At 40.5% G+C, this 24260-nt stretch overlaps 2 protein-coding genes across 2 annotated transcripts; both read right to left on the reverse strand.

The window, feature by feature from the left end:
* Positions 1 to 12395: 12395 nt before the first annotated feature.
* On the reverse strand, positions 12396 to 13373 carry LOC308248918 (olfactory receptor 1J4-like; the record flags this gene model as incomplete). The annotated part of the gene is made up of 1 exon (XM_080669393.1): positions 12396 to 13373. One exon carries the CDS (start codon positions 13371 to 13373, stop codon positions 12396 to 12398), a length of 978 nt encoding a protein of 325 aa, XP_080525519.1.
* Positions 13374 to 23101: 9728 nt separating this feature from the next.
* Positions 23102 to 24043, reverse strand: LOC308249357 (olfactory receptor 1J4-like; the record flags this gene model as incomplete). The annotated part of the gene is made up of 1 exon (XM_080670705.1): positions 23102 to 24043. One exon carries the CDS (start codon positions 24041 to 24043, stop codon positions 23102 to 23104), a length of 942 nt encoding a protein of 313 aa, XP_080526831.1.
* Between the last annotated feature and the right edge of the window lie 217 nt (positions 24044 to 24260).

The following is a 24260-nucleotide window of genomic DNA, read 5'->3' on the forward strand; positions in this document are numbered from 1 at the left end:
GCTGGTCTTCTCTCTGCTGGGGATGAAGAAGGGTTGGGAGTCTCAGGGACCTAGAAAAGAAGACCAGGACATCTCATCTCATACTGTCATTATTGAAAAACCATTCATTTTTAAATACTTTCATATTAATTTCTCACACCTGTGGATGTGTGCCTCTTCCCTCTCTCCCAGTCTGGCTGCAGGAAAACATTGAACTTCCAAAGTAGTCGCAAGACCTCATCACAGAGAAGGAAGAAGGGTTCGCTGTTTATTCAAATATTACTTTTAACATCACATCTATGTCAGAACCTCTACTAAGGACTTAAATGCATTAGTGAACAAGGAAAGCAAGGTGCCCACTTCTATGAGTTTACATCTTGATGAGCATGGAGGGATAATTTCTACACCAGGCCAGAGCCAAACCATAATAATTCACTGTGGCAGAAACAGAAGATGAGCCCCTGCAAAGTGGTGTCTGTTGTTTCTGCCTGAAAGTAATGTGAGACTCCAGTGCTGAGTGGGTGTTGTTGGAGCATTGTCAGACTTCCTGTGAACCTGCCTGCTCCCATTGACCCTCAGCTGTAAACTCAGGGACACTCTGGAAATGGGTGGCCATTGAAACCCACTTGATGCCAGAATATCTCCAAAACCACTTTAGTCCACAAAGTATCTTTCATAATAATGCTGAACATTTAGATGAACATTTGGGTACCAGGATATGAACTTTACCTACATATTCTAATTAAATCCACACATAGTCTTACATTCCCAGATTTTAAAACCTCTTCACAGCTGCTCTAAGATTTGTATTCTTTGACCTATTTTCGTTTTTAAGAATAGAAACATAAATGACACAAATTCTGTAGGCACACAGCAGTACAGCAATGACAGAAATGCTACAAATACACGTGTGTATATTAGCATCTATTACATATGAGATAAGAAATGTTTATAACTTGATATATATATATATATATATATATATATATATATATATATATATATATATACATATATATATATTACCATTTTCTATAAAATAAAATACACCAAGTGTTAGCTACTTCATGGGGTTTAGTCTAATATGTCTGTGTGATCAGAAACCATGCTCTTAACTGTTACACATGGAAACTTCACTTGTTCAGGAGTGAAGCACAATATATTATTTTAGAGCTGTGAGGACCCAGAGTTGTCCAAAATTTTTTTATTCCCTTTACTAGATAATTTTATTCCTTCATATTTATTTACTTTCCAACTGACAAAAAGTTCTCAAATACATTAAGATCTATTTATGCAATAAGTATTTACTGAGGGCCTCTGCAAGATTTATAAAACTTGTGTCATTCTTTCCATTTTATAGACGTGAAAGTGAGACCAATGTTTTATATAACTTCCCCAAGGTCTCATCACTATTTAATGGTAATTCTGCCCAATACCTTCACACATCATGATGCCTGGAGTTTATGGTTTGTTTGTTTCCCTGGGATGTTTAGTAAAATAAAGAAAGGTTGGAAAATTCTGAGCATCTCAGTCACACTCAGGTACATAAAAATGATAGCAGATCCATTTCAAGAAAACAGGGTGTTGCTAAGAATTTGAGTATCTTAGGTAATGGTGCCCCAGAAGGAGGACACTTTAGGAAACACTTGAGTCATGGATACAGATCACACACACACACACACACACTGCTGATTTGAGAATGTAACTCACCTGACCAAATTTTCATCTTAAAGGAAGACTAGCCAATATGTGGTTCACCTCATAAACACTCATATGCACACATGCAAGTCAGAATTAACACAAAGTGGACATACACAACCTACAATAATACACCTCTCACCACAAAACACACTCACAATGCACATCAACACACCTGCTTCAAGACGCACCTGGTGAGCACTCAACTCACCACATATACATAATTCAAACACTGCACAGACTCACCAAATTCACACAATACCACAAATAATTCAAAAATCTTACAAGACATACACAACACGACCCATATTCACACCCGGCCACAGTCGCTATGACAAACAGTATACACTCTTCTATTAATGAGGGTGTATTAATGAGCTTCCCTCCATCTGACCTTCCCCTTGCTGGAGGAGGGCAGTTAGCATGGGGCAGTTAAGCATATTCAGTCACAGGCACAGTCATTACACCACCAACAACATCCATGCATATGGTTACACATACATGATCACATACACACAGAGAAAATCCAATAACATAACTTCCAGCTCTCATACATGAGAGTGTCACCCACAGGCACAGCTCACATGTGCACCACACACTGCTGAGCAGTGGTCTGAGCTCCCTCTGAGCTGACCTTGGTTCCATAGGAGGTCAGGCATCTTCTTGTCCAGCAGCAGAGACAACAGTCTCCCTCCCAATGCTCAGCTGTGATGCCAGTGTTTATGATGACAGACATGAATCAGCAGTTCCTAATCAAGGGCCAGGAGGCTGATAATTTGGTCCACATACGCTGAAACGAGACTGTGAGTCAGATCCATAGCCCATACACTCAACTATAAAACAGCACATATACAAACATACACAATACATGCACACACAAAAGGTCATGGACACAGAGTCTCACACATGAACCCACTAGCACACAGGCAGGTCCATCACCAAGTGCAGATTTCCAGCTCCTCTCACCTGGGCTCATCATTGTTGAGTTCAGACACCTTCTGCTCCAGATTGTTGCCCATCTCATTATGTTTTCTTTAAAAGAACTAATATCCAGACACACAGAAGCAATATCAGGGGCCTTGGCACTTCTACAGACTTCCATTTTCCTTAACCAGCTCCAGAGAAATGAGTCCACAGATGACACTTAACTGCTAATGAGAGACTGCAAGCAAGTCCCCAAGCTTGTGGCTAATTTCTGACTGCCCTTTGGGAGTTCTGTGTCCAAGAGTAAGAGGGACTGGAGTCCTAGGGGACAGTGTCCCTGATTCTAGTCATGCCTTGGACTTCTTTGTTCTTGGGCATTGCTCCAGCTGGGAGGAAGGATTTTTCAACATTCTATTTTGAAATGATTTTAAAGATATAGAAAAGTTGTAATAACGATATTAACAATTCCTGGACAATCTTCAGCCAATTCCCTAATGGTTCACCATTCTACTTACGTTTACCTTCTCTGTGTGTATATGTATATATGTATGTATGTTTGTATGTATATTATAGGCTTAGATGTATAGCTGATATACCAGTGCATATTATGAGAAGGCATATGAGAATGTTTCCAGTAGCTAGTGTTTTTATCCTTTTTTAACAAATTTTCCAAAAAAATTTATTGTTGGAGAAACCAAGATGGCGGCATAGGTAAACACCTAAACTGCTGCCTTGCACAACATTTTCAAAACTACTGCTAAAAGACAAAACGTCTATCACCCAGAACCACGGGAAAGCTGGCTGAGTGGAAGTTCTACAACTAGAAGGAAAGAGAAAAGAGCATTGAGACATGCAAAAGCACTGAAAAGCTGAGGTACGGAGGTGCGCGAATCGGGCTGGCGGCGGGCAACTGGGAGCACTGCTTTTTTCAACCCGAAGGGAGACAAGCTCCCTATTACTCTGAACTCCAGTTTCTGGGAAAAGACTGGGGACCCAAACTCCTACGGGGAGAAGCTGGACTGTCTGCCATAGGGTCGGAAAGTGAGGGTGACTTTCTTGCAGAGGTGCGCCCAGCAATCATTGTTTACTGCGCTGGGGCACGGGACACGGGGACTTGGAAACACGGAGATGCAGAGGCGGCTGACTGGCAGCCATCGCTCTTTGCCACGCCCTAGCCTAGTGACTCCCTGAGACCCTGCCCTGCACAATCTACAAACCCACCCAAGCTCCACGCAGCAGCTTTTGCATATAAATGGCCTGCACTATTGCAGCTTAACCTAACAAACTGCATCTCTGGTCAGACAGCTCCAAAACCTCCAAACCCCAAGCAAAGAGGAGAAAACTGTAGTTCTCACTGTAGCTCCTGTTGGGTGGCCTCAGACAGTAGCTGACCTGCACCCCATTGGAGATCCAGAAGCCAGTGTATCTAGTGGTCAGTGTGAGATGACACCAGATTTCAACTACTCACATCCATAAGTGACACATTCAAGAGGCAGACTCAGTGAGCACCAAAGTCCCACTGAAGCAAGTCCTGCCCCATAAGCGTGTCTCCAGTGCAGCAGTTCTTCCATTATAGACACATAAGGTCCTCACAGCCAATTGGCCTGGAGGTCAATTCCTCCCAGTGACACCAACAACAATCAAGACTTAACTACAACAAGGCTGTACACACAGTCCACAAAGGGGTGCATCCAGAGTGTCCACCTCAGGTAAATGGGAGGCCGACCCACTGGCCCATATAGGACACCTAGCACACAAAGCCACCCTACCAACTCGGAAGCAGCGAAAATGCGGAGACAAAGAAACAGATCACAAACGAAAGAAATGGAGGAAAACAAACGACTGGATATAGAGTTCAAAACCACGGTTGTAAGGTTTTTCAAGAATTTCCTAGAAAAGGCCGATAAATTCAACAAGACCCTCAAGGATATGAAAAAGGACCAATTAGAAATTAAACATACAATTACTGAAATAAAAAATATTATACAGAGACCCAACAGCAGACTAGAGGCCCGCGAGAATCAAGTCAAAGATTTGAAATACAAATAAGCAAAAAACACTCAACCGGGAAAGCAAAAAGAAAAAAGAATCCAAAAATTTGAAGATAGTGTAAGAAGCCTCTGGGACAACTTCAAGAATACCAACATCAGAATTATGGGGGTGCCAGAAGAACAGAGAAGAGAGCAAGATACTGAAAACATATTTGAAGAAATAATGACAGAAAACTTCCCCCACCTGCTGAAAGAAATAGACTTACAAGTCCAGGAAGTGCACAGAACCCCAAACAAAAGGAATCCAAAGAGGACCACACCAAGACACATCATAATTAAAATACCAAGGGCAAAAGACAAAGAGAGAATATTGAAAGCAGCAAGAGAAAAACAGTTAATTACCTACAAAGGAGCACCCATACGATTGTCAGCTGATTTCTCAACAGAAACTATGCAGGCCAGACAGGAGTGGCAAGAAATATTCAAAGTGATGAATAGCAAGAACCTACAATCAAGATTACTCTACCCAGCAAAGCTATCATTCAGAATTGAAGGTCAGATAAAGAGCTTCACAGACAAGAAAAAGCTAAAGGAGTTCATCCCCACCAAACCAGTATTATATGAAATGCTGAAAGGTATTCTTTAAGAAGAGGAAGAAGAAGAAAAAATTAAAGATAAAAATTATGAACAACAAATACATATCTATCAACAAGTTAATCTAAAAATCAAGTGAATTAAAAATCTGAGGAACAGAGTAAACTGGTGAATAAATAGAATCAGGGGCATAGAAAGGGAGTGGATTGATAATTCTCAGAAGGAAAGGGGTGTGGGAGGTGCGGGAAGAGACTGGACAAAAATCGTACACCTATGGATCAGGACAGTGGCGGGAGGTAAGGGCAGAGGGTGGGGTGGGAACTGGGTGGAGGGGAGCTATGGGAGGAAAAAGGAGAAACTATTGTAATAATCTGAACAATAAAGATTTATTAAATTTAAAAAATTTTAAAAAATTAAAAAATTAAAAAAATTATTGTTGAAAGTATTACATATGTCCCCTTTTCCCCCCAATGAACCCTTCTAGCCTGCCTCTACTCCCTACCCCAGACCTTCACCATACTATTATCTGGATCCATTGATTATGCATGCATGCATACAAGTTCTTTGGTTGATCTCTTCCCACCCACCCATGCCTTTCTTCCCTCTGAGATTAGACAGTATGTTCCATGCTTTTATGTCGCTGGATCTATTTTGTTCATCAGTTCATTTTGTTCACTAGATTCCACGTTGAATTGAGATCATGTGATATTTGCCTTTCTCTGACTGGATTTTTGCTTAGTATACTACTCTGCAGGTCCCTTCATGCTATCTCAAAGGGTAAAAGATCCTTCCTTTTTACAGCTGCATAGTATTCCATGGTGTAAATGTACCACAGCTTTTTTATTCACTCATCTACAGGTGGGCTGTTTCCAGATCTTAGTTATTATGAATTCCACTGCTATGAGCATAGGGGTGCATATATTCTTTCTGATTGGTGTTTTGGGTTCTAAGGATATATTCCTAGAAGTGGAATTGTGGGGTCAAATGGCAGTTCCATATTTAATTTTTAAAAAAACTCCATACTGTTTTCCATAACAGCTGTTCCAAACTGCATTCCCACCAGCAGTTTATTAGGGTTCCTTAATCGCCACATCCTCACCAGCACTTCTTATTTGTTGATATGTTGATGGTAGCCATTCTGATAGGTATAAAGTGATACCTCATTGTAGATTGAATTTGCATCTCATCTCTCTGATGATTAGTGACTTTGAGCATTTTTTCATATGTCTCTTGGCTATCTGTGTGTCTTCTTTGGAAAAGTGTCTATTTAGGTCCTTTGTCCATTATTAATTGAATTGTTTGTCTTCCTTTTGTTTAATTGTATGAGTTCCTTATATTTTTTGGATATTAATCCTTTATCAGATGTATCATTGGCAAATACGTTCTCCCATACAGTAGGCTCCCTTTTCATTATGTTTATGGTTTCTTTTTCTATTTAGAATTCCAATTTATTTATGTCCTCTTTTGTTTCTTTTGCCCCAGTAGATGTCTCTACAAACATAATGCTACAAGAGATATCTGAGATTTTGCTGCCTGTGGTTTCTTCAGGATTTTTATGGTTTCACAACTTGTATTTAAGTATTCTATCCATTTTGAGTTTACTCTTGTGTGTGGTGTAAGTTGGTGGTTCTTTCTTTTTTGTGTTTTATTTTGCATGTATGTCTAATTTTCCCAGCACCATTTATGGAAAAGACTGTCTTTACTCCATTGTATGCTCTTGCCTCCTTCTGTTACTTCCTCCTTTCCAAGTTAGATGCCTTTTATTTATTCTTCTTCTCTGATTGCTGTGGCTATTATAATTCCAATACTATGTTGAATAAGAGAGGTGAAAGTGGACACCTCTGTCTTGTTCCTTTTCTTAGGAGAAATGGTTTTAGTTTTTGCCCATGGAGTATAATTTTGGCTATAAGTTGATCATATATGGCCTTTATTATGTTGAGGTATGATCAGTCTATTCTCACTTTGCTGAGTTGTTGTTTTTTAATCTTTATTGTTGAAAGTATTATTTATATCCCCTTTTTTCCCTAAGGACCCCTTCTAGCCTGTCGCCCCTTCCGGCCCAGGCCTTCACCATGCTGAGTTTTTATTAAAAAACTTGAGACCCAATGCACGAATTTGTGCACCATGCAGTCCCTCGGCCTGGCCTGCGTGATGGGGCCAAAGCCAGCTCTCCAACATCCCCCAAGGTGTCCCGGATGGCAAGAGGGCACAGGCCCACTGAGGGACCCCACTGGTGCACAATCGGGGTTGGGAAAGATGGGGCAGATTGGCCAGCCCAGGAGGGACTGTGGGAGTGCTCCAGGGTGTGTCTGCCCATCTCAGTCCCAATCAGTTAGAACCCAGCAGCAAGGTAACCTACCGGTCAGAGCATCTGCCCCCTGGTGGTCAGTGCACATCATAGTGACTGGTCGACTGTCTGCCCCCTGGTGGTCAGTGCTCATCATAGCGAACAGTTGAGCTACCTTAGCATATCATTAGCATATTAGGCTTTTATTATATAAGAAGGGTGTTGGATTTTGTCAGATGCTTTTTCTGCATCTATTGATATGATCATGTGATTTTTGTTTTTCAATTTGTTTATGTGCTGACATTTACTGATTTGCGAATATACCAGCCTTGCATCCCTGGAAAAAATCTCACTTGGTCATGGTGTATAATCTTTTTAATATGTTGCTGGATCCAATTTGCTAGTATTTTGTTGAGGGTTTTAGCATCTATGTTCACCAGGGATATTGGCCTATAATTTTCTTTTTTTGTTGTGTCTTTATCTGGTTTTGAAATTAGGATAATGCTGGCCTCATAAATAGTTATACTTGATCAGTTAGCTAAGGTAGTGTGTGCCAGGTTCTCTACTGTAAAGTTGCCATTTATCTTAGTTACTATTTTAATCTTATAATTAATAGGTATGAGTTAGGTACATATTTTGATACTATGTAACCATAACTTTTTGCTTATTAAAATTTCACCTACTATACTTAACATCCATTGGTGATTTTCATATGAGAAAATTATTACAAATAGTGATTCTTCCAATTCTACATTTGTTACATATTTATTAGCTGTATTCTCCTATAAGAAGGAACTTGCCCATATTCCACCCTCATTTATTTTAATTTATTTATTTATTTATTTATTTATTTATTCATATCATTACAAGAGGACCAGTGCACGAAAATCGTTCACAGGGGTTGCTCCCTCAGCCCGGCCTGCACCCTCTCCAATTCGGGACCCCTCAGGGGATGTCCAACTGCCGACAGTAAGACATCCCTCAGGCAATTCAGGACCGCTGGCTCCTAGCTGCTCACCTGCCTGCTGCCTGATCACCCCTAACACCTCTGCCTGACTACCCGATCGCCCCTAACTACTCTCCCCTGCCAGCTGGATTGCCCCTAACTGCCCTCCCCTGCTGGCCTGATCGCCTTTAACTGCTCTCCTCTGCTGGCCTGATCACCTTCAACTGCTCTCCCCTGCTGGCTGGATCTCCCCTAACTACTCTCCCCTGCCAGCCTGATCGCCCATATCTGCTCTCCCCTGCAGGCCTGATCGCCCCTAACTGCTCTCCCCTGCTGGCCTGATCGCCCCTAACTGCTCTCCCCTGCAGGCCTGATCGCCCCTAACTGCTCTCCCCTGCAGGCCTGATCACCCCTAACTGCTCTCCCCTGCTGGTCTGATCGTCCCTAACCGCCTCTGCCTCGGCCCCGCCACCGTGGCTTTGTCCGGAAGGACATCCAAAGGGATGTCTGGAAGACATCCGGTCTAATTAGCATATTACCCTTCTATTACTAAAGATAGATGGACTTGTGTATTCTTATTCCCTAAGTTCAAATCCATTACTGTAGTTATTCATTTTGAAGTCTTAGGTGTGTTTATTGCCTGCAAGGATTCTAAATTATCTCAGAGAAGCCAACTGGAAATATATATAAAAGAAATACAAGGAATAAAAATTAGAAACTAAGAAAGTAAAGGAAAGTTAACTCACAGGAGGTGGGTCTGGAGTGGTACAGAAAGAATGGGGAATGGGAACAGTGTAGATGTTGACATATAAGCTATAAGTTGCAATCTGTTTATACATTTTAAAACCCATAAGTTCGAATTGATATCTCTAATTCTAGTTTGGCACCATAGAGTTCTTTGTAGCATCTCCTTTTCCATGTACATAGCTCCTTTCCCTCACGGTGAGAGGGACTCCTTTTTCCTCAGTGTTTACTTATTTGTTGAGTCTTTGGATACATGGTGAGTTGTTTCAGAATCTTGAACTCATACCACTGTCAGTGACACTAAATACAGCTTAAAACTTTATTTCAAGTGTTGTAGTTTTTTTACTTGTGAGAATATATAGATAAAATTTGGGGTTTAAAAATTAATTTAGTTACTTATTTCATTTCCCCCTTTAGTGTAATTATGGTATTCATTTGAAGTATAGTTAGGTTCATTTGTTTCGTTTTATTCTTTGTTTCTGTTTTATTTTATTCTTTGTTTTTGTTTTGTTAAAACTTACCTGAAGATATTTTTCATAGATTTTTAGAGAAATATAGTTCAGTTCATTTGTTTTGTTTTATTTTTTGTTTTTTATTTTGTTAATCCTCACCCAAAGATATGTTTCCATTTATTTTTAGAGAGAGTGGAAGGGAGGGAGAGAGAGAGACAGAGAAAAACATCAATATGACAGTGACTCATCAATTGGTTGCCTCCTGCATGTGCCCCAACCAGGGCTGGGGATCAAGCCTGCAACTGAAGTACATGACCTTGACTGGAATTGAACCTGGGATCCTTCAGTCTGCAGGCTGACTCTCCCCACTAAGCCAAACTGGCTATGGCTGTTTTGTTTTCTTCTATTTTGCTTTATTCACCACCTCTTCTGTTTATTTCTCAATGGCAAAAGACAGCATAGTGAAAAGTATACAAATAACTGTACTCATCTTCCCATCTCTTCTGCCTCACCTCCAATAGGTGAACAATTTCATTAATTTCTGTTTTATTGAATTTATTGGGGTGACATTGGTTAGTAAAACCATACAGGTTTCAAGTGTACAATTCAGTAAAACATCATCTGCATACTGCATGGTGAGTTCACCACCCGAAGTCATGTCTCATTTCATCCCCATTTATCCCCCTTTGATCACTTCCACCTTCTACCACCCCTTTCCCCCTATCACATATTGTTGTTTGTCTGTGTCTATCTGTCATATATATCCCTTCACCTGCCCATCCAGCCCCAGTAACCAAGTACCCTCTGATAGCTGTCAGACTATTCTGTGTATCTATGCTTCTATTTCTATTTTTTGAAAAATATTATTTGTCCATTAGATTTCACATATAAGTGCGATCATATTGTGTTTGCCTTTCTCTGACAGGCTCATTTCACTTAGCATAATAATTTTCAAATCTATCCATGCTGTTGCAAAAGATAAGATTTTCTTCCTTTTTACAGCCAAGTGGTATTCCATTGTATAAATGTACCACAGTTTTTTTATTCACTTATCTATTGATTGGCACTTGGGCTGTTTCCAGATCTTAACTACTGTTTTATTCTTCCTATGTTTCTTTTTACTCAAATAGGCCGACATGTGTGTGTTCTATATCCCCTTTATTTTCACTTAAAAGTGGCATCCTGTAAATGCTCTTTTGCACATTGCTATTTTCCCATTTATCCTGATATTTCTTCATACTGATTCATAGATATCTTTGTGCTAATTTTTTTCATAATTGCCAACACTTGATTGCATTGATATTCTATAGAGTGTTTTTAGGTGTCCCAGAATGAGATGTAGGTGATGAGTGTTCTAAATGCCACTGAACTGTACATCTACAAAAGCTAACATAATAAATTTCATATTTTGTATTTAAATTATAATTAAAATTAAAGTGAAAGTAAAAATAATTTCTATATACAACACATAAAATAATTATAACATAGTAATAATAATATATGAACAAGATGTAAATAGAGGGGGAATGATATAACAAAAATATATTTAATTAAAAAGGAGGAAGACAAGAGAGAATAAATGTGAAACAAATGTATCAAATAAAAAACATAGTAATATGGGGCATAGCCAATTTGGCTCAGTGAATAGAGCGTCGGCATGTGGACTGAAGGGTCCCAGGTTCAATTCCAATCAAGGGCACGTGCTTGGGTTGCGAGCTTGATCCCCAGTAGGGTGCGTGCAGGAAGCAGCTGGTCAATGATTCTCTCTCATCATTGATGTTTCTATCTCTCTCTTTCCCTTCCTCTTGAAATCAATAAAAATATATTTAAGAAATAAGGTACTTTAAAAAACACAATAAAAAACCTAGTAATATGGAAAATATAAATACAAAAAAAAGAAAATATAAATGTAAACATATTATGATTACATTAGATGTCAATAGATACACTTCTCCAGAAATATAATAATTGTTACTCTATATAAAAGAGCAAAATCTAACATTACACTGTTAACAATGGACACCTCATAGATATAAGGACAAAAAAGTTTGAAGTGATAGAAGAGAAATACCATGTAAACACTAACCATGAGAAAGCTGCATCATTACCATCTATACTACAGTAGCATCTATATCTCTATCTGCATCTGTACATATAGATAGAAAGTATCTGAAGTAGATGAGGTCTGAAGGTAGGACCCAGCACTAGAAATATCTTCTAATTATAAACACAATTGTGTGCTGTTAAATGCATTTTTAAAAGTCTCTCTCTTTTTACAAAGCTTTTTTTTTTCATAGTACCTGGGAATTTCCAAAGTGTAATTTTTCTTATTATGGCTGATTGCAATCTACCAACATGATGACATTGAATGTGAGTTGGAAAGAAATGCGCATCATCAGCTTGAAGCCAACAATAGCCAATATTAAAAAATCAGTAAAAATAAATTAATGGAAAGTTCACCAGAAGCAGACTGTGATGCTAAATCAGGGTGTCCTCATTAACACACTATAATCGATACATAAACAAAAACTGACATGACTCAAAGTAGAAAAACAAAAATCTGCAATTATAGTTGTGCAAAATGTTTTGCATGAGATTTTGCATACATCTTCTAAGAAATGATGAACAAGTAAAAAATACTAATTAGTTGTAAAGAATTATTAACAATCCAAGGGGCAAATGTGACCTAGTTAACATATTAACAACACATGTACATGATGACAGAACGCATATTCTATGAAAGGTATATGGAGGTTCAACCATACATAATTTTAGGAGATCTATCTCACTGTGCTCCTGACTGCAACAGGAGGATTTAGTGATTGCTGCTTAAAGAACATAACCCTATTGATACCCATCTCTAAGGCCTGTTTTATATCTCTGTTCCTCAGGCTGTAGATGAAGGGGTTCAGCATGGGGGTAACTACCGTATACATGACCGAAGCAATTATGTCCTTGGAACCCCATGATGAGGAGGAAAAGTAAACACCAGCAAGTGCCCCATAGTATAAAAACACCACAGAGAGATGTGAACCACAAGTAGAAAAGGCTTTAAAGAGTCTCTGGGTGGAGGGGACTCTAAGCATGATGATCCCTATATGGATATAGGAGCCCAGAATAATACCAAGACAAAGAAAGAAAATCACCCCTGTTTCAGTGAATATGACCAGCACATTGAGGAAGGTGTCTGAACAGCTCAGCTTCAGGAGTGCAGCGAGGTCACAGAAGAAGTGGGTGATGGTATTATCAGCACAGAAAGATAGTTGGACCAAGAGGAGGGTATGAATAAGAGAATGGACACAGGCAACTATCCAAGAACCAGCCAACAGCAATGCACACAGCCCCTCCCTCATGATGGTGGTGTAGTACAGGGGGTGACAGATGGCCACGTACCTGTCATATGCCATCACAGCCAAAAGGAAATTGTCAAGACCAGCAAAATGTATGAAAAAATACAACTGAGAAATACACCCCATATAGGAGATGGATTGATGCTGAGTCTGAATGTCCCTGAGCATCTTAGGCACAGTGACAGATGAGAGAGAAATGTCAGAGAAGGCCAAGTGGCTGAGGAAGAAGTACATGGGCGTGTGCAGGCGGGAGTCCAGCCTGATGAGCAGGATGATGAGCAGGTTGCCCAGCACCGTGGTCAGGTACATGCCCAGGAACAGGGTGAAGAACATGCCCTGCTGCCCTGGTAGGATGGGGAGCCCCAGGAGGAGGAACTGGGACACGCTGCTCTGGTTCTCAGGCCTCATGCTGCTCTTCTCTCTCCTGGGGATGAAAGGACAATGAAAAAGGCCAGAGACTTTGAAACGGTGATTATGGTCACCACTGTAGCGTTTCCTACTTTCTCCTGGAGAAAAATAACATCTCCTTGCATTCATATAATCTGCTAGAGTTTTCATTGCAAGCAACACACCTTCAATGCCCAATATAGGCTTCTTTCAAATGAAAGCAGAACACATTCATCTTTATTTTTTTAAATCACCCAGGTTCCTGGCACTGTGCTACTAATTAGAGATGCAAGAATAAATGGGACACACAGGACCTCTGCCCCCTGACCCTCTGGGCACACCTGACAGAGGACTGAGTGAAGGTAAGGCTCTGCATGTAGATTCCTTGAGCTGGGAGTCTGGTGGCATCGCTCTCTGGGCAGCTGACTTAAGGAGCTGAATCTATTGTGGCCACATGTTGTGCCTCAGTATGTGAAGATACCAATATCACACATTCCTAGAGTTAATAAGAGGGTTCTAATTCAAGACACGTGAATATCTAAGAACAATGCCTGTATAAAATAAACACAGAAAATTTTAATTAGTACTTTTATGATGTGCTAACTACCCAAATAAAGCCAAGATCAAATGTAGGAATTTAATCAAACAGCATCTTGAGAAGATCAGCGCAGAGGGCCAAGGAGCTGACCTAGCTCCTTGTGCTACCTTATCTGAGCCCTCACCATCTCAAGAGGCATTTCGGAGCTCATATCCTGTCATTGGGTAAGTCTTCTGGTGAGACATGTCTTAATGCACGTTCCTCTTGTTGCGAAGAAGTAAACTTACCTCAGTGCATCTATCTCCATCTGCATCTGGTGCTTCAAGATGGCTCCAAAATGAGGATCTACAGGCAGGAAATCCTGAGATCTGAGATCTGGCATGTGAGAACTGAGGACCCTGAAGGATGGGAAGTGTCTTTTAGGATTCACCATTACCTGATTGACAATCACTATTTCTAGTAGCCATCTTCACATTTATAATAATTGACATTTAGTAACACTCTGTCAAACCAATGCATTTTTGCATTTATTGCCACATTAAATTTCAATAGTCCTCGGAGGCAGGTGTTGTAAAACTTCATCATATACGTACTAAGAAGTTGTGAGAACTATCATGATCACATAGTTAGTAACTGCTGTAGTCTCAATTCTCTCATGTTCCTTAGATTTATTAGAATCTTTGCTCCTATGACCCTGTTTCGCCCTCTTTTTGATTAGACAAAAGAGTCAGGTTCTTAAGAAATATAGTCTCAGGGTTTGAGGAAGTCCTTTTGCTCAGACAGCGGTCACCACTCATAGTCCTACAGCCCAGTATTTTGCAAATGGCTTTCATGGACCTTCAATTTCACTCAGTCTACCATCGTTTATTCTGTATCTGGGAAGGAGAGAAGACGGTGATTTTTGTTCCTTCACTTACTAACAGTAGTGAGATGGCTTATACAATATCACATAGATATTGCCCAGCGCAACCTGGTCTCAAGGTAGATTTTCTGATCGTCTTTTCACTGGGAAGAGAATTCATCCATTTCTTCCTGTGGGAGGTAGAAAGGTTAAGCTAAAGTTGAATGTCAAAATACCCATAAGCTTGGGAGAGGAACTTGGCATTGATATTGCTGTGTGGGAATCTGACCAGGTAAGTAATCCCAGTAAGTAACTAGGATCTCAAACACATCCTAGAGGAGACCCATTTTGAGGGAAGGGAACAATACAGAAATGGTGCCTTGATTCTGTCAGCACCATGAGTGAAAGTGGTGGCTGGGAGACACTCAGTAATAGAGAGGAGAAGCGGCTGCCTGGAGGTCAGGAGGAGTCTTTGGTTGGACTAATTTTCCTGTCAGTGTACCAGGTATTGTCCTCTAGCATTCAGGAAATGGAGAGTCAGGTGTCATGGCCCCTACAGGATACAAATTTCTAAGTGCTTACAATGTGCTAGAAGTTAAGCACCTTACAGACCAGATTCCACAGTGATTGTCATTATTCCCATTTGACAGTGGAGGCTGCTGAGCATGTATGACCACAAAGCTATTAGGTGGGAAAAAGACAAAGAATTGAGTGTAGGCATATGTGACCTCAGATATGAGCATTTAGTTTCTAAACTATGTAACAAAGTTGACGAAGAAGTTCAAAAACATTGGGCTTCCGGGGATGCTCCTGTATTATTCAAATCACTGAAAAATGTCCCCCAACGGATCTTCAAAATGGGCTTTTTTTGGAGCTGCCTGTGTGGGTTCTGGTCTGTAGCTATGGTGAATCCAGCCATATGAAAGCACGATATTTTTTGACCTTTTTCAGTATCTTGGTTTTAAGTCTCCATCCTACATATCTTCTGTGTGAAGGAAGTCAAGGTGTGAGTTTGTTACACACAAGAGCACTCACACACTATCACAGCCACAGCCCTGCCAAAGGGAGTCTTACAGACTTCCCTGGCTTACACTCAAGCTAGGTAAATACAGCCAGAGTGTGAGTCAACGTCACACAAATCTATGAAAAACTCACACAAAATACACTCACACGTGTGCAACACAGTTGCACACACATAACTATCAAGCATCCTCCACCACACACATCGCAGTCACACATTCAAATCTCAAGTGATTCACAAGGTCTTCTATGCAGCACGCAGGCAACAAAACACAGGTAAAATAAGGCACACATCACTGTGGAAACGCCAGGCTTCCCTGATTTATACTTATTCTCAGTGGGTGTATTCAGTATGTGAGTCAGTGACACACACACAAAGTCATACAACACACACACACACACACACACACACACACACACACACACAACTATGCAGATTTCTGGGTCCCTTCTAATCTATACCAGATCTATGAGTTTTGATACCTTGTTCTTTGTGGTGTTTCCCAAATCTTCAGTTTCTGTGCAGGAGACCCAGGTTTAAAGGAAAGGGAACAAACCTTCACGGTCTGAGGACTTTTATAGATTCTTACGTCTGTTCACCAGTTTCAAAACAGTGGGCAGGTGATCTCCTTTTAGCTTCAGAAAGAGACCCCAGAGGGAGACAGCGCCAAGACTCCGATTAGAGCAGCAGTCTTTGGAATAATTGCCCAACTTCCTACAGGCCCCTTGGGAAGGAACATGGTTAGGGGCCAGAGAGACAGAACTGCAACTGGAGTCCCAGCAGACAGTTTCCGTAATGTCACTGATACCTAGGGCCTCTGGCCAAGTCTCCAAATGGCAAGCAGAAGGTTCCCAGTTGCCTGTGGCCTCTGCCTCACAATTTCAATGTACATCATTCAGCAGGCTCCCAAAAAACAATACAGACCTCTGTTAGAACACAAAGCCCCTTCAACAGGAGAGTGAACAAAAAAGCTGTAGTGTATCTGTACAGTGGAATAGGACTTGCCAATAAAAAGAATCATCTAAAGAGCAAAAAGAATATAAAAATGCCTTGATACGTATTCATCGTTAAACCTAAATGAATCTCAAAATGTTTATGCTGAGTGAGAGAAGGCAGCAATGAAAGAATATATTTTGTATGATCCCATTTAAATAAACTTCTAGAAGGTGCAAACTAGTTGATGTGATAGAAACAGATCAGCGGTTCCCCTGGGGGACAGAGGTGAGGAGCAAAGAGGGAGCAGGAGGTAGGCTTGGGGAAACTTCCTGGTCCTGACAGCCTGTAGTGATAGCTTAATGGGTGTATACATATGTCAAAACTATCCAAACTGTATACTTTAAATATATGAAGTTTTTTGTATTCACTTAAACCTCAAAAAATCTGTCTTTATTTTTTTAATGTATCCTTATATTTTAAAGTAGTACAGTTGTCACCTTCTCCCCCCCCCCCCACATTGACCCCTCCACTCCACACCCGCCCCTCCCAGGCCTTCACCACACTATTGTCTGTTCCATGGGCTATGTATATGTATATATATAAAATCCTAAGTAAACATTATGACTGCTCAACTGGTCAGCTGGTCACCATGACATGCACTGACCACCAGGGGGCAGACACTCAATGCAGGGGCTGCCCCCTGCTTCAGCCAGATGCTGGGCTCACAGGTGGAGAGTGCAGCTGTAGCTGGGGGAGCCTCTCCCACCTCCACAGCAGCGCTACCAAGAATGCGGCAGCAGCAGGTGTGGGGGGCCGGATTGAGGGGAGCAGTGCGGCACTATCCCAGGCTTGGGCTTCTCCCCAGCTTCCTGCCGCTTCACGCTCTACTATATCCCTGTGGGGAATCGGGCTGAAACCAGCAGTCCAACATCCCCCATGGGTCCCCTATTGCAAGAGGGCACAGGCCAGGCTGGGGGGCCCCACTGGTGCACGAATCTGTGCACTGGGCCTCTAGTATGCATATAAGGTCCCTGGTTCATAACTCCCACCTGCCCCACCCCCACCTTCCCTCTAAGATACATCAGTCTATTCCATGCTTCTATGTCTCAGGATCTATTTTGTTCATTACATTATCTTGTTAATCAGATACCACATATGAGTGAGATCATGTGATGCCTATCTTTATTTTACTCATTTTTAATTAAAATTTTAAATTACAGTTTATATTCAATATTATTTACTATTAGTTTCACATGTACAGCGTAGTGGTTAGACAATCATGTACTTTATAATGTGTTCATCCTTATATTTCCAGTACTCAACGGTCTACACACAGTTAATCACAATATTATTGACTATATTCCCTATGCTGTAATTTGTATCTTCATGACTATTTTGTAACTTCTTTTATTTTATTTTATTATTTTTTTAAATTTATCTTTATTGTTGAAAGTATTACAGATGTTCCCTTTTTCCCCATTGCCCCTCCTCCACCCCACTGCCACCCCCTCCCCATGCCTTCACTGCACTATTGTCTGTGTCCATGGTTTGCATATATGCATATTAGTTCTTTGGCTAATCTCTCCCTGTCCCCCATTCCCTCTGAAATACATCAGTCTGCTGCATGCTTCAATGTCTATGGGTCTTTTACTAGTCAGTTTATTGTGTTCATTAGATTCCACATATAAGTTAGATCATGTATTAGTTATCTTTCTTTGACTGGCTTATTTTACTTAGCATTATACTCTCCAGGTATCTCCATACTGTCTCAAAGGTTAAGAGATCCTTCTTTTTTACAGCTACATAGTATTCCATTGTGAAATATGCCACTGTTGTTTTTTTAAAATCCGTTCATCTACTGATGGGCACTTTGGCTGTTTCCAGATCTTAGCTATTATAACTAATGCTGCTATTTATTTTTATTAATAAATTCTTACCTTTTACTTGCAAAGTTAAATGAGATTGTTTTTTAGTTTCTCTTTCTGATAGATCATTAGTGGTGTATAAAAATGCCATGGATTTCTGAGTGTTAATTTTTTATCCTGCTACATTGCCAAATTAATTTATTAAAGCCAGTAGTTTTTTGGTGGAGTGTTTATGGTTTTCTATGTACAGTATTGTGTCATCTGTGAATAATGAGAATTTTACTTCCTCCTTTTCAATTTGGAAGACTTTTATATTTTCTTCTTGTTTGATCACTGTCCTAGCTCTTCCAGTACTATCTATAATAATAAAAATGTAATATGCTAATTAGACCAGACATCCTTCCAGACAAACTTCCAGACGAGGGAAGCCCGGGTCCCGGGTGCCAGAGGGAAGCTGGTGCCGGCAGCAGGGGGACAGAAGGCTACACTTGCATGAATTTCTTGCATTGGGCCTCTAGTGTTGAATAAGAGTGGTAAAGTGGAAATCCCCTCTTGCTCCTGTTCTTACTGGAAATAGTTTTAGTTTTTTCCATTGAGTACAATTGTGGCTGTAGATTGGTCCTTTATGGTCTTTATTATGTTCAGGTATGATTCCTCTATCACACTTTGCAGAGAGTTTTTGTCAAAAATCGGTGTTGGATTTTGTCGAGTGCTTTTTCTGCCGCTATTGATATGGTTGTGTGATTTTTGTCTTTCAGTTTGTTTATGTGAGGTATCAATTTTACTAATTTGCAAATACCGTACCAGCCTTGCATCCCTGGGATAAATCCCACTTGGTCACGGTGTATGATCTTTCTAATATATTGCTGGATCCTATTTGCTAATATTTTATTGTGAATTTTAGCATCTATGTTCTCCAGGAATACTGGCCTGTAAATTTCTTTCTTTGTTGTGTCTTTATCTAGTTCTGGAATTGGGATAATGCTGGCCTCATAAAAAGAGGTTGGAAGTGTTCCTTCCTCTTGGATTTTTTTGGAGTATTTTTAAGACAAAGTGTTAGTTCTTCTTGGAATGTTTGGTAAAACTACCCTGTGAAGCCATCATTGGTGATTCTTATATGAGAAAATTATTGCAAATGTGAAGGCCAAATGGTGATTTCTCAAATTCTATGATTTCTTCTTTATTATCCTAAAAGAAGGAAATTATTCTTATTCAACACCTATTAGTGTTATATTTTTTCATTTATATTATTAAGTATTCATGGATTCTTATTCTGTAAGTTATAATCCATTACTATTATTCATTTTAAAGCTTTGGGTAAGTTCATTGCTTTCAACTATTCTAAATGGTATCAGAGAAGCCAACTGGGAAATATATATTAAAAAAAAAAAAACAGGAAGGAAAATTTAGAAACTAAGAAACTAAAAGCATGTTTGCTCATAGGAGGTGGGTCAAGAGCAGGACATAAAGAATGGGGATGGGAACAGTATTGACATTGATATATAACATGTAAATTGCAATCTGTTTATACATTTAAAACCCAGGACTTTGAATTGATAGCTCCAATTCTAGTTTGACACCATAGAGTTCTTTCCAGCCTCTCCTTTCCCATGTACAGAGCTCCTTTCCCTGAGAGTGAGGGTCACTTTCTTTTCCTCAATGGTCACTTATGTACTGAATCATTGGATACATGGTGACTTGTTTCAGAACCTTGAACTGTTAATGCCATACAATGTACAACTTAAGACATTGTTTTCAGTGTTTTATTTTTAACTAGAAGTCTGGTGCATGAAAATTCATGCACTGGAGGGGGTGTTCCTCAGCCCAGCCTTCCCCGTATTACCGTCCGGGATCCCTCAGGGGTGGGAGGCGACCTGGCAATCAGGGGAAGGCAACACCCCATCACACCTCTGCTGCTGCCACTGCCAGCAGCACAATCCATGGGCGTCCCTGGTTACCTGAGCCTCAGGCAGCTGGGCAGCCGCCATCCGAGGTTTGCCTAGACCTTGGGCCGGCCCTGGGTGGCTGGGTGGCTGAGGGGACTGGGGGACTCCGGAGGCAGTCGCGCGGTACAGCCAAGCCTGCCTGAGTGTGGGCCCCATCTTGCCGCACGCCTGACACCCCAGCGGGACTGAGGGGACTGAGCACCACCATCTTGTGGCTGTGGGTGCCGCCATCTTTGAGGGTGGGCCAGTCAATTAGCATATTCCCTCCTTATTGACTGTGGGCACCACGATCTTTGAAGGCAGGGCAGTCAATTAGTATATTCCCTCCTTATCGGCTGTGGGCGCAACCATCTTTGTGACTGCATGTGGGTCAATTAGCATATTCCCTCTTTATTAGTTAGGATTGAGAGATAAATATAAATTCTGGGTTCAGCAATATCTTAAGGCACTGACTTAGTTTTCCCCTTTACTCTAATTTTGGAGTTAATATAAAATATAGTTAAGTACATGTGATTTGTTTTACTCTATTTTGCTTTATTAACCTCCTTTAATATTTATGTTTTACTTGCATAAGACAGCACATTCAAAACTACACAAATAATTCTACTCATCTCCTCATCTCTTCTGCTCCATCTCCTATTGATAACAATTTCATTAGTTTTTAATTTATTCTTCCTGTGCTTCTTTCTGCTCAAATGGGCAGACACATGTATATTTTATTCCCCTTTGTTTTTACATAAGAAGTAGCATGCTATAAATACTCTTTTACACATTGCTTTTTCCATTCAGCAATATCTATCCTAAAAAAGGGTAATATGCTTATAAGCGCGGATGTCTTCCAGACGTCCATCTGGACATCCATCCAACAAGCCACAGAAGCTGTGGGCTCACGGCAGCCATGAGCTCAGGCAGCTGCGAGGCCCGGGGCTCAGGCCTCGCAGCCACAGTGGCCGGCAGTGGCAGCAGCAGTGGGGTGATGGGAACAGCGCCTTCTCCTGATCAGCCCAGTCACAGCCCACAGGGGAGCCATCAGTAGGACATCCCCTGAGGGCTCTGGGACTGTGAGAGGGGGAAGGACAGGCTGAGGGACCCCCTCCAGTGCACGAATTTTTGTGCCCCAGGCCTCTAGTATTCTAATATTTTGCACATTGATTTATAGACATCTTTGTTCTATTTTCCTCACAGTTGAAAAATATGCAGTTGATGTTTTATAGTTTTCTTTAATGGTCATGAAATGAGATATTGGTGATATATGTCCTAAATGCCACTGCATTGTATACCTCAAATAGCTAAGTAGAAAGTAAAACATGATGCCTGCCTACGGCACATAAAAGAATTATAAAACAATAATAATGATATCTGATTAATACGTTAATAGAGGGAAAATGGAACTGAATATATACATTTACTTAAAACAGAGGAAGACAAGAGGAATATATGTGAAACAGATGAATCAAATGGCAAATATAGTAATAAGGAAAATATAAATTCAAATGTATTATAATTATATTAGATGTCCAAAGACAGTATATCCAGATATATAATAATTTTTCTTTTACATAAAATGAACACTCTCCAGCATTACATATTGAACAATGCACACCTCACAGATATAAGGACAAAGAAATGTTTAAATTGATGGAAAAGAAATACCATTTAAACACAACCACGAGAAAGCTGCATCCTGACTATACTATACCATACTTACTATACTATACTACACTACACTACGCTATGCTGTGCTATGCTAAGCTATGCCATACCAAACCATATCATGCCATGCCATGCGATGCCATGCTACACTACAATACACTACACTACGCTATGCTACGCTACGCTATGATATGCTATGCCATGCCATGCCATGCCATACTATACTATGCTATATTGTGCTATAGTAGTATCTATATATCTAGCTGTATCTCTATCCGTATATGTATCTATAACTATATAGATAGAATGTATTTATATTAATATCAGAAGTAGATGAGGTATTCAGGTAGGACCGATTACTAGAAACTTTTCCTAATTGTAAAATTAGTAGTGTGCTCTTAAATGCATTCCTCAAAAGTCTCTCTCTCTAACATCCTTGCTTTGTAGCACATACTAATTTTTACTGTGTAATTATTCTTATCACGCCTGATTGCAGTCAGCCAACATTAGGAAGAGATGTGCACAATCAGCCAGAAGCCAACAAAAGGCAGCATAAAAACATCAGGTAATAAAAAGGAAAGACTACCAGGAGCAGATCATGATGCTTAATAAGTGTCTATTCAATAACATAAAATTCTTAAAAATGCATAAGCAAAAAATGACATATCTCAAAACAGAAAGAGACAAAACCACTGTTATAATAATGCAACATGTTTTGCATAAGATTATGCATATACTGTATATTATAAGAGATGATGGACGTGTGAATAATATTAATTGGGAATAAATAATTATTAATAATCCAAGTAGCAAACTTAACACATATGACAGATTAACAACACTGTACATATGAAAGAAAGTATACTCTATGAAAGGTGTATGGAGATGTTGACCATACAATAATCTTAGGAGATCTATCTGACTGTGCTCCTGACTGCAACAGCAGGATTTAGTGATGCTGCTTAAAGAACTTAACCCTATTGACACACATCTCTAAGGCCTGTTTTATATCTCTGTTCCTCAGGCTGTAGATGAAGGGGTTCAGCATGGGGGTAACTACTGTATACATGACCGAAGCAATTATGTCTTTGGAACCCCATGATGAGGAAAGAAAGTAAACACCAACAAGTGTCCCGTAGTATAAAGACACCACAGAGAGATGGGACCCACAGGTAGAAAAGGCTTTAGAGAGTCTCTTAGTGGAGGGGACCCTCAGGATGATCATTCCTATACGGATATAGGAGCCCAAAATAACACCAAAACACAAAAAGAAAATCATTCCTCCCTCAGTGAATATGACCAGCTCATTGAAGGAGGTGTCTGAACAGCTCAGCTTCAGGAGTGCAACGAGGTCACAGTAGAAGTGGGGGATGGTATTGTCAGCACAGAAAGACAGTTGGACCAAGAGGAGGGTGTGCAACAAATCATGGACACAGGAAAGAATCCAGGAGCCAGCCACCAGCAGCACACACAGCCCCTCCCTCATAATGGTGGTATAGTTCAGGGGGTAACAGATGGCCATGTACCTGTCATATGCCATCACAGCCAGAAGAAAATTGTCAAGACCAGCAAAAAGTATGAATAAATACAACTGAGAAATGCATCCCTCATAGGAGATTGATTGTTGATGAATCTGCATGTTCATGAGCATCTTTGGGACAGTGACAGATGAGAGAGAAATGTCAGAGAAGGCCAAGTGGCTGAGGAAGAAGTACATGGGCGTGTGCAGGCGAGAGTCCAGCCTGATGAGCAGGATGATGAGCAGGTTGCCCAGCACCGTGGTCAGGTACATGCTAAGGAACAGGGTGAAGAACATGCCCTGCTGCCCTGGTGGGATGGGGAGCCCCAGGAAGAGGAACTGGGACACACTGCTCTGGTTCTCAGGCCTCATGCTGCTCCTCTGTCTGTTGGGGATGAAGAAGGGTTTGGAATCTCAGGGACCTAGAAAGGATGAACAGGACATCACATCTCATACTGTCATTATTGGGAAAACCATTTGTTTTTAAATACTTTCATATTAATTTCTCACACCTGTGGATGTGTGCCTCTTCCCTCTCTCCCAGTCTGGCTGCAGGAAAACATTGAACTTCCAAAGTAGTCACAAGACC

Source organism: Plecotus auritus (assembly GCF_963455305.1).
Source record: "Plecotus auritus genome assembly, chromosome: 5".
Classification (NCBI taxonomy): Eukaryota; Metazoa; Chordata; class Mammalia; order Chiroptera; family Vespertilionidae; genus Plecotus; species Plecotus auritus.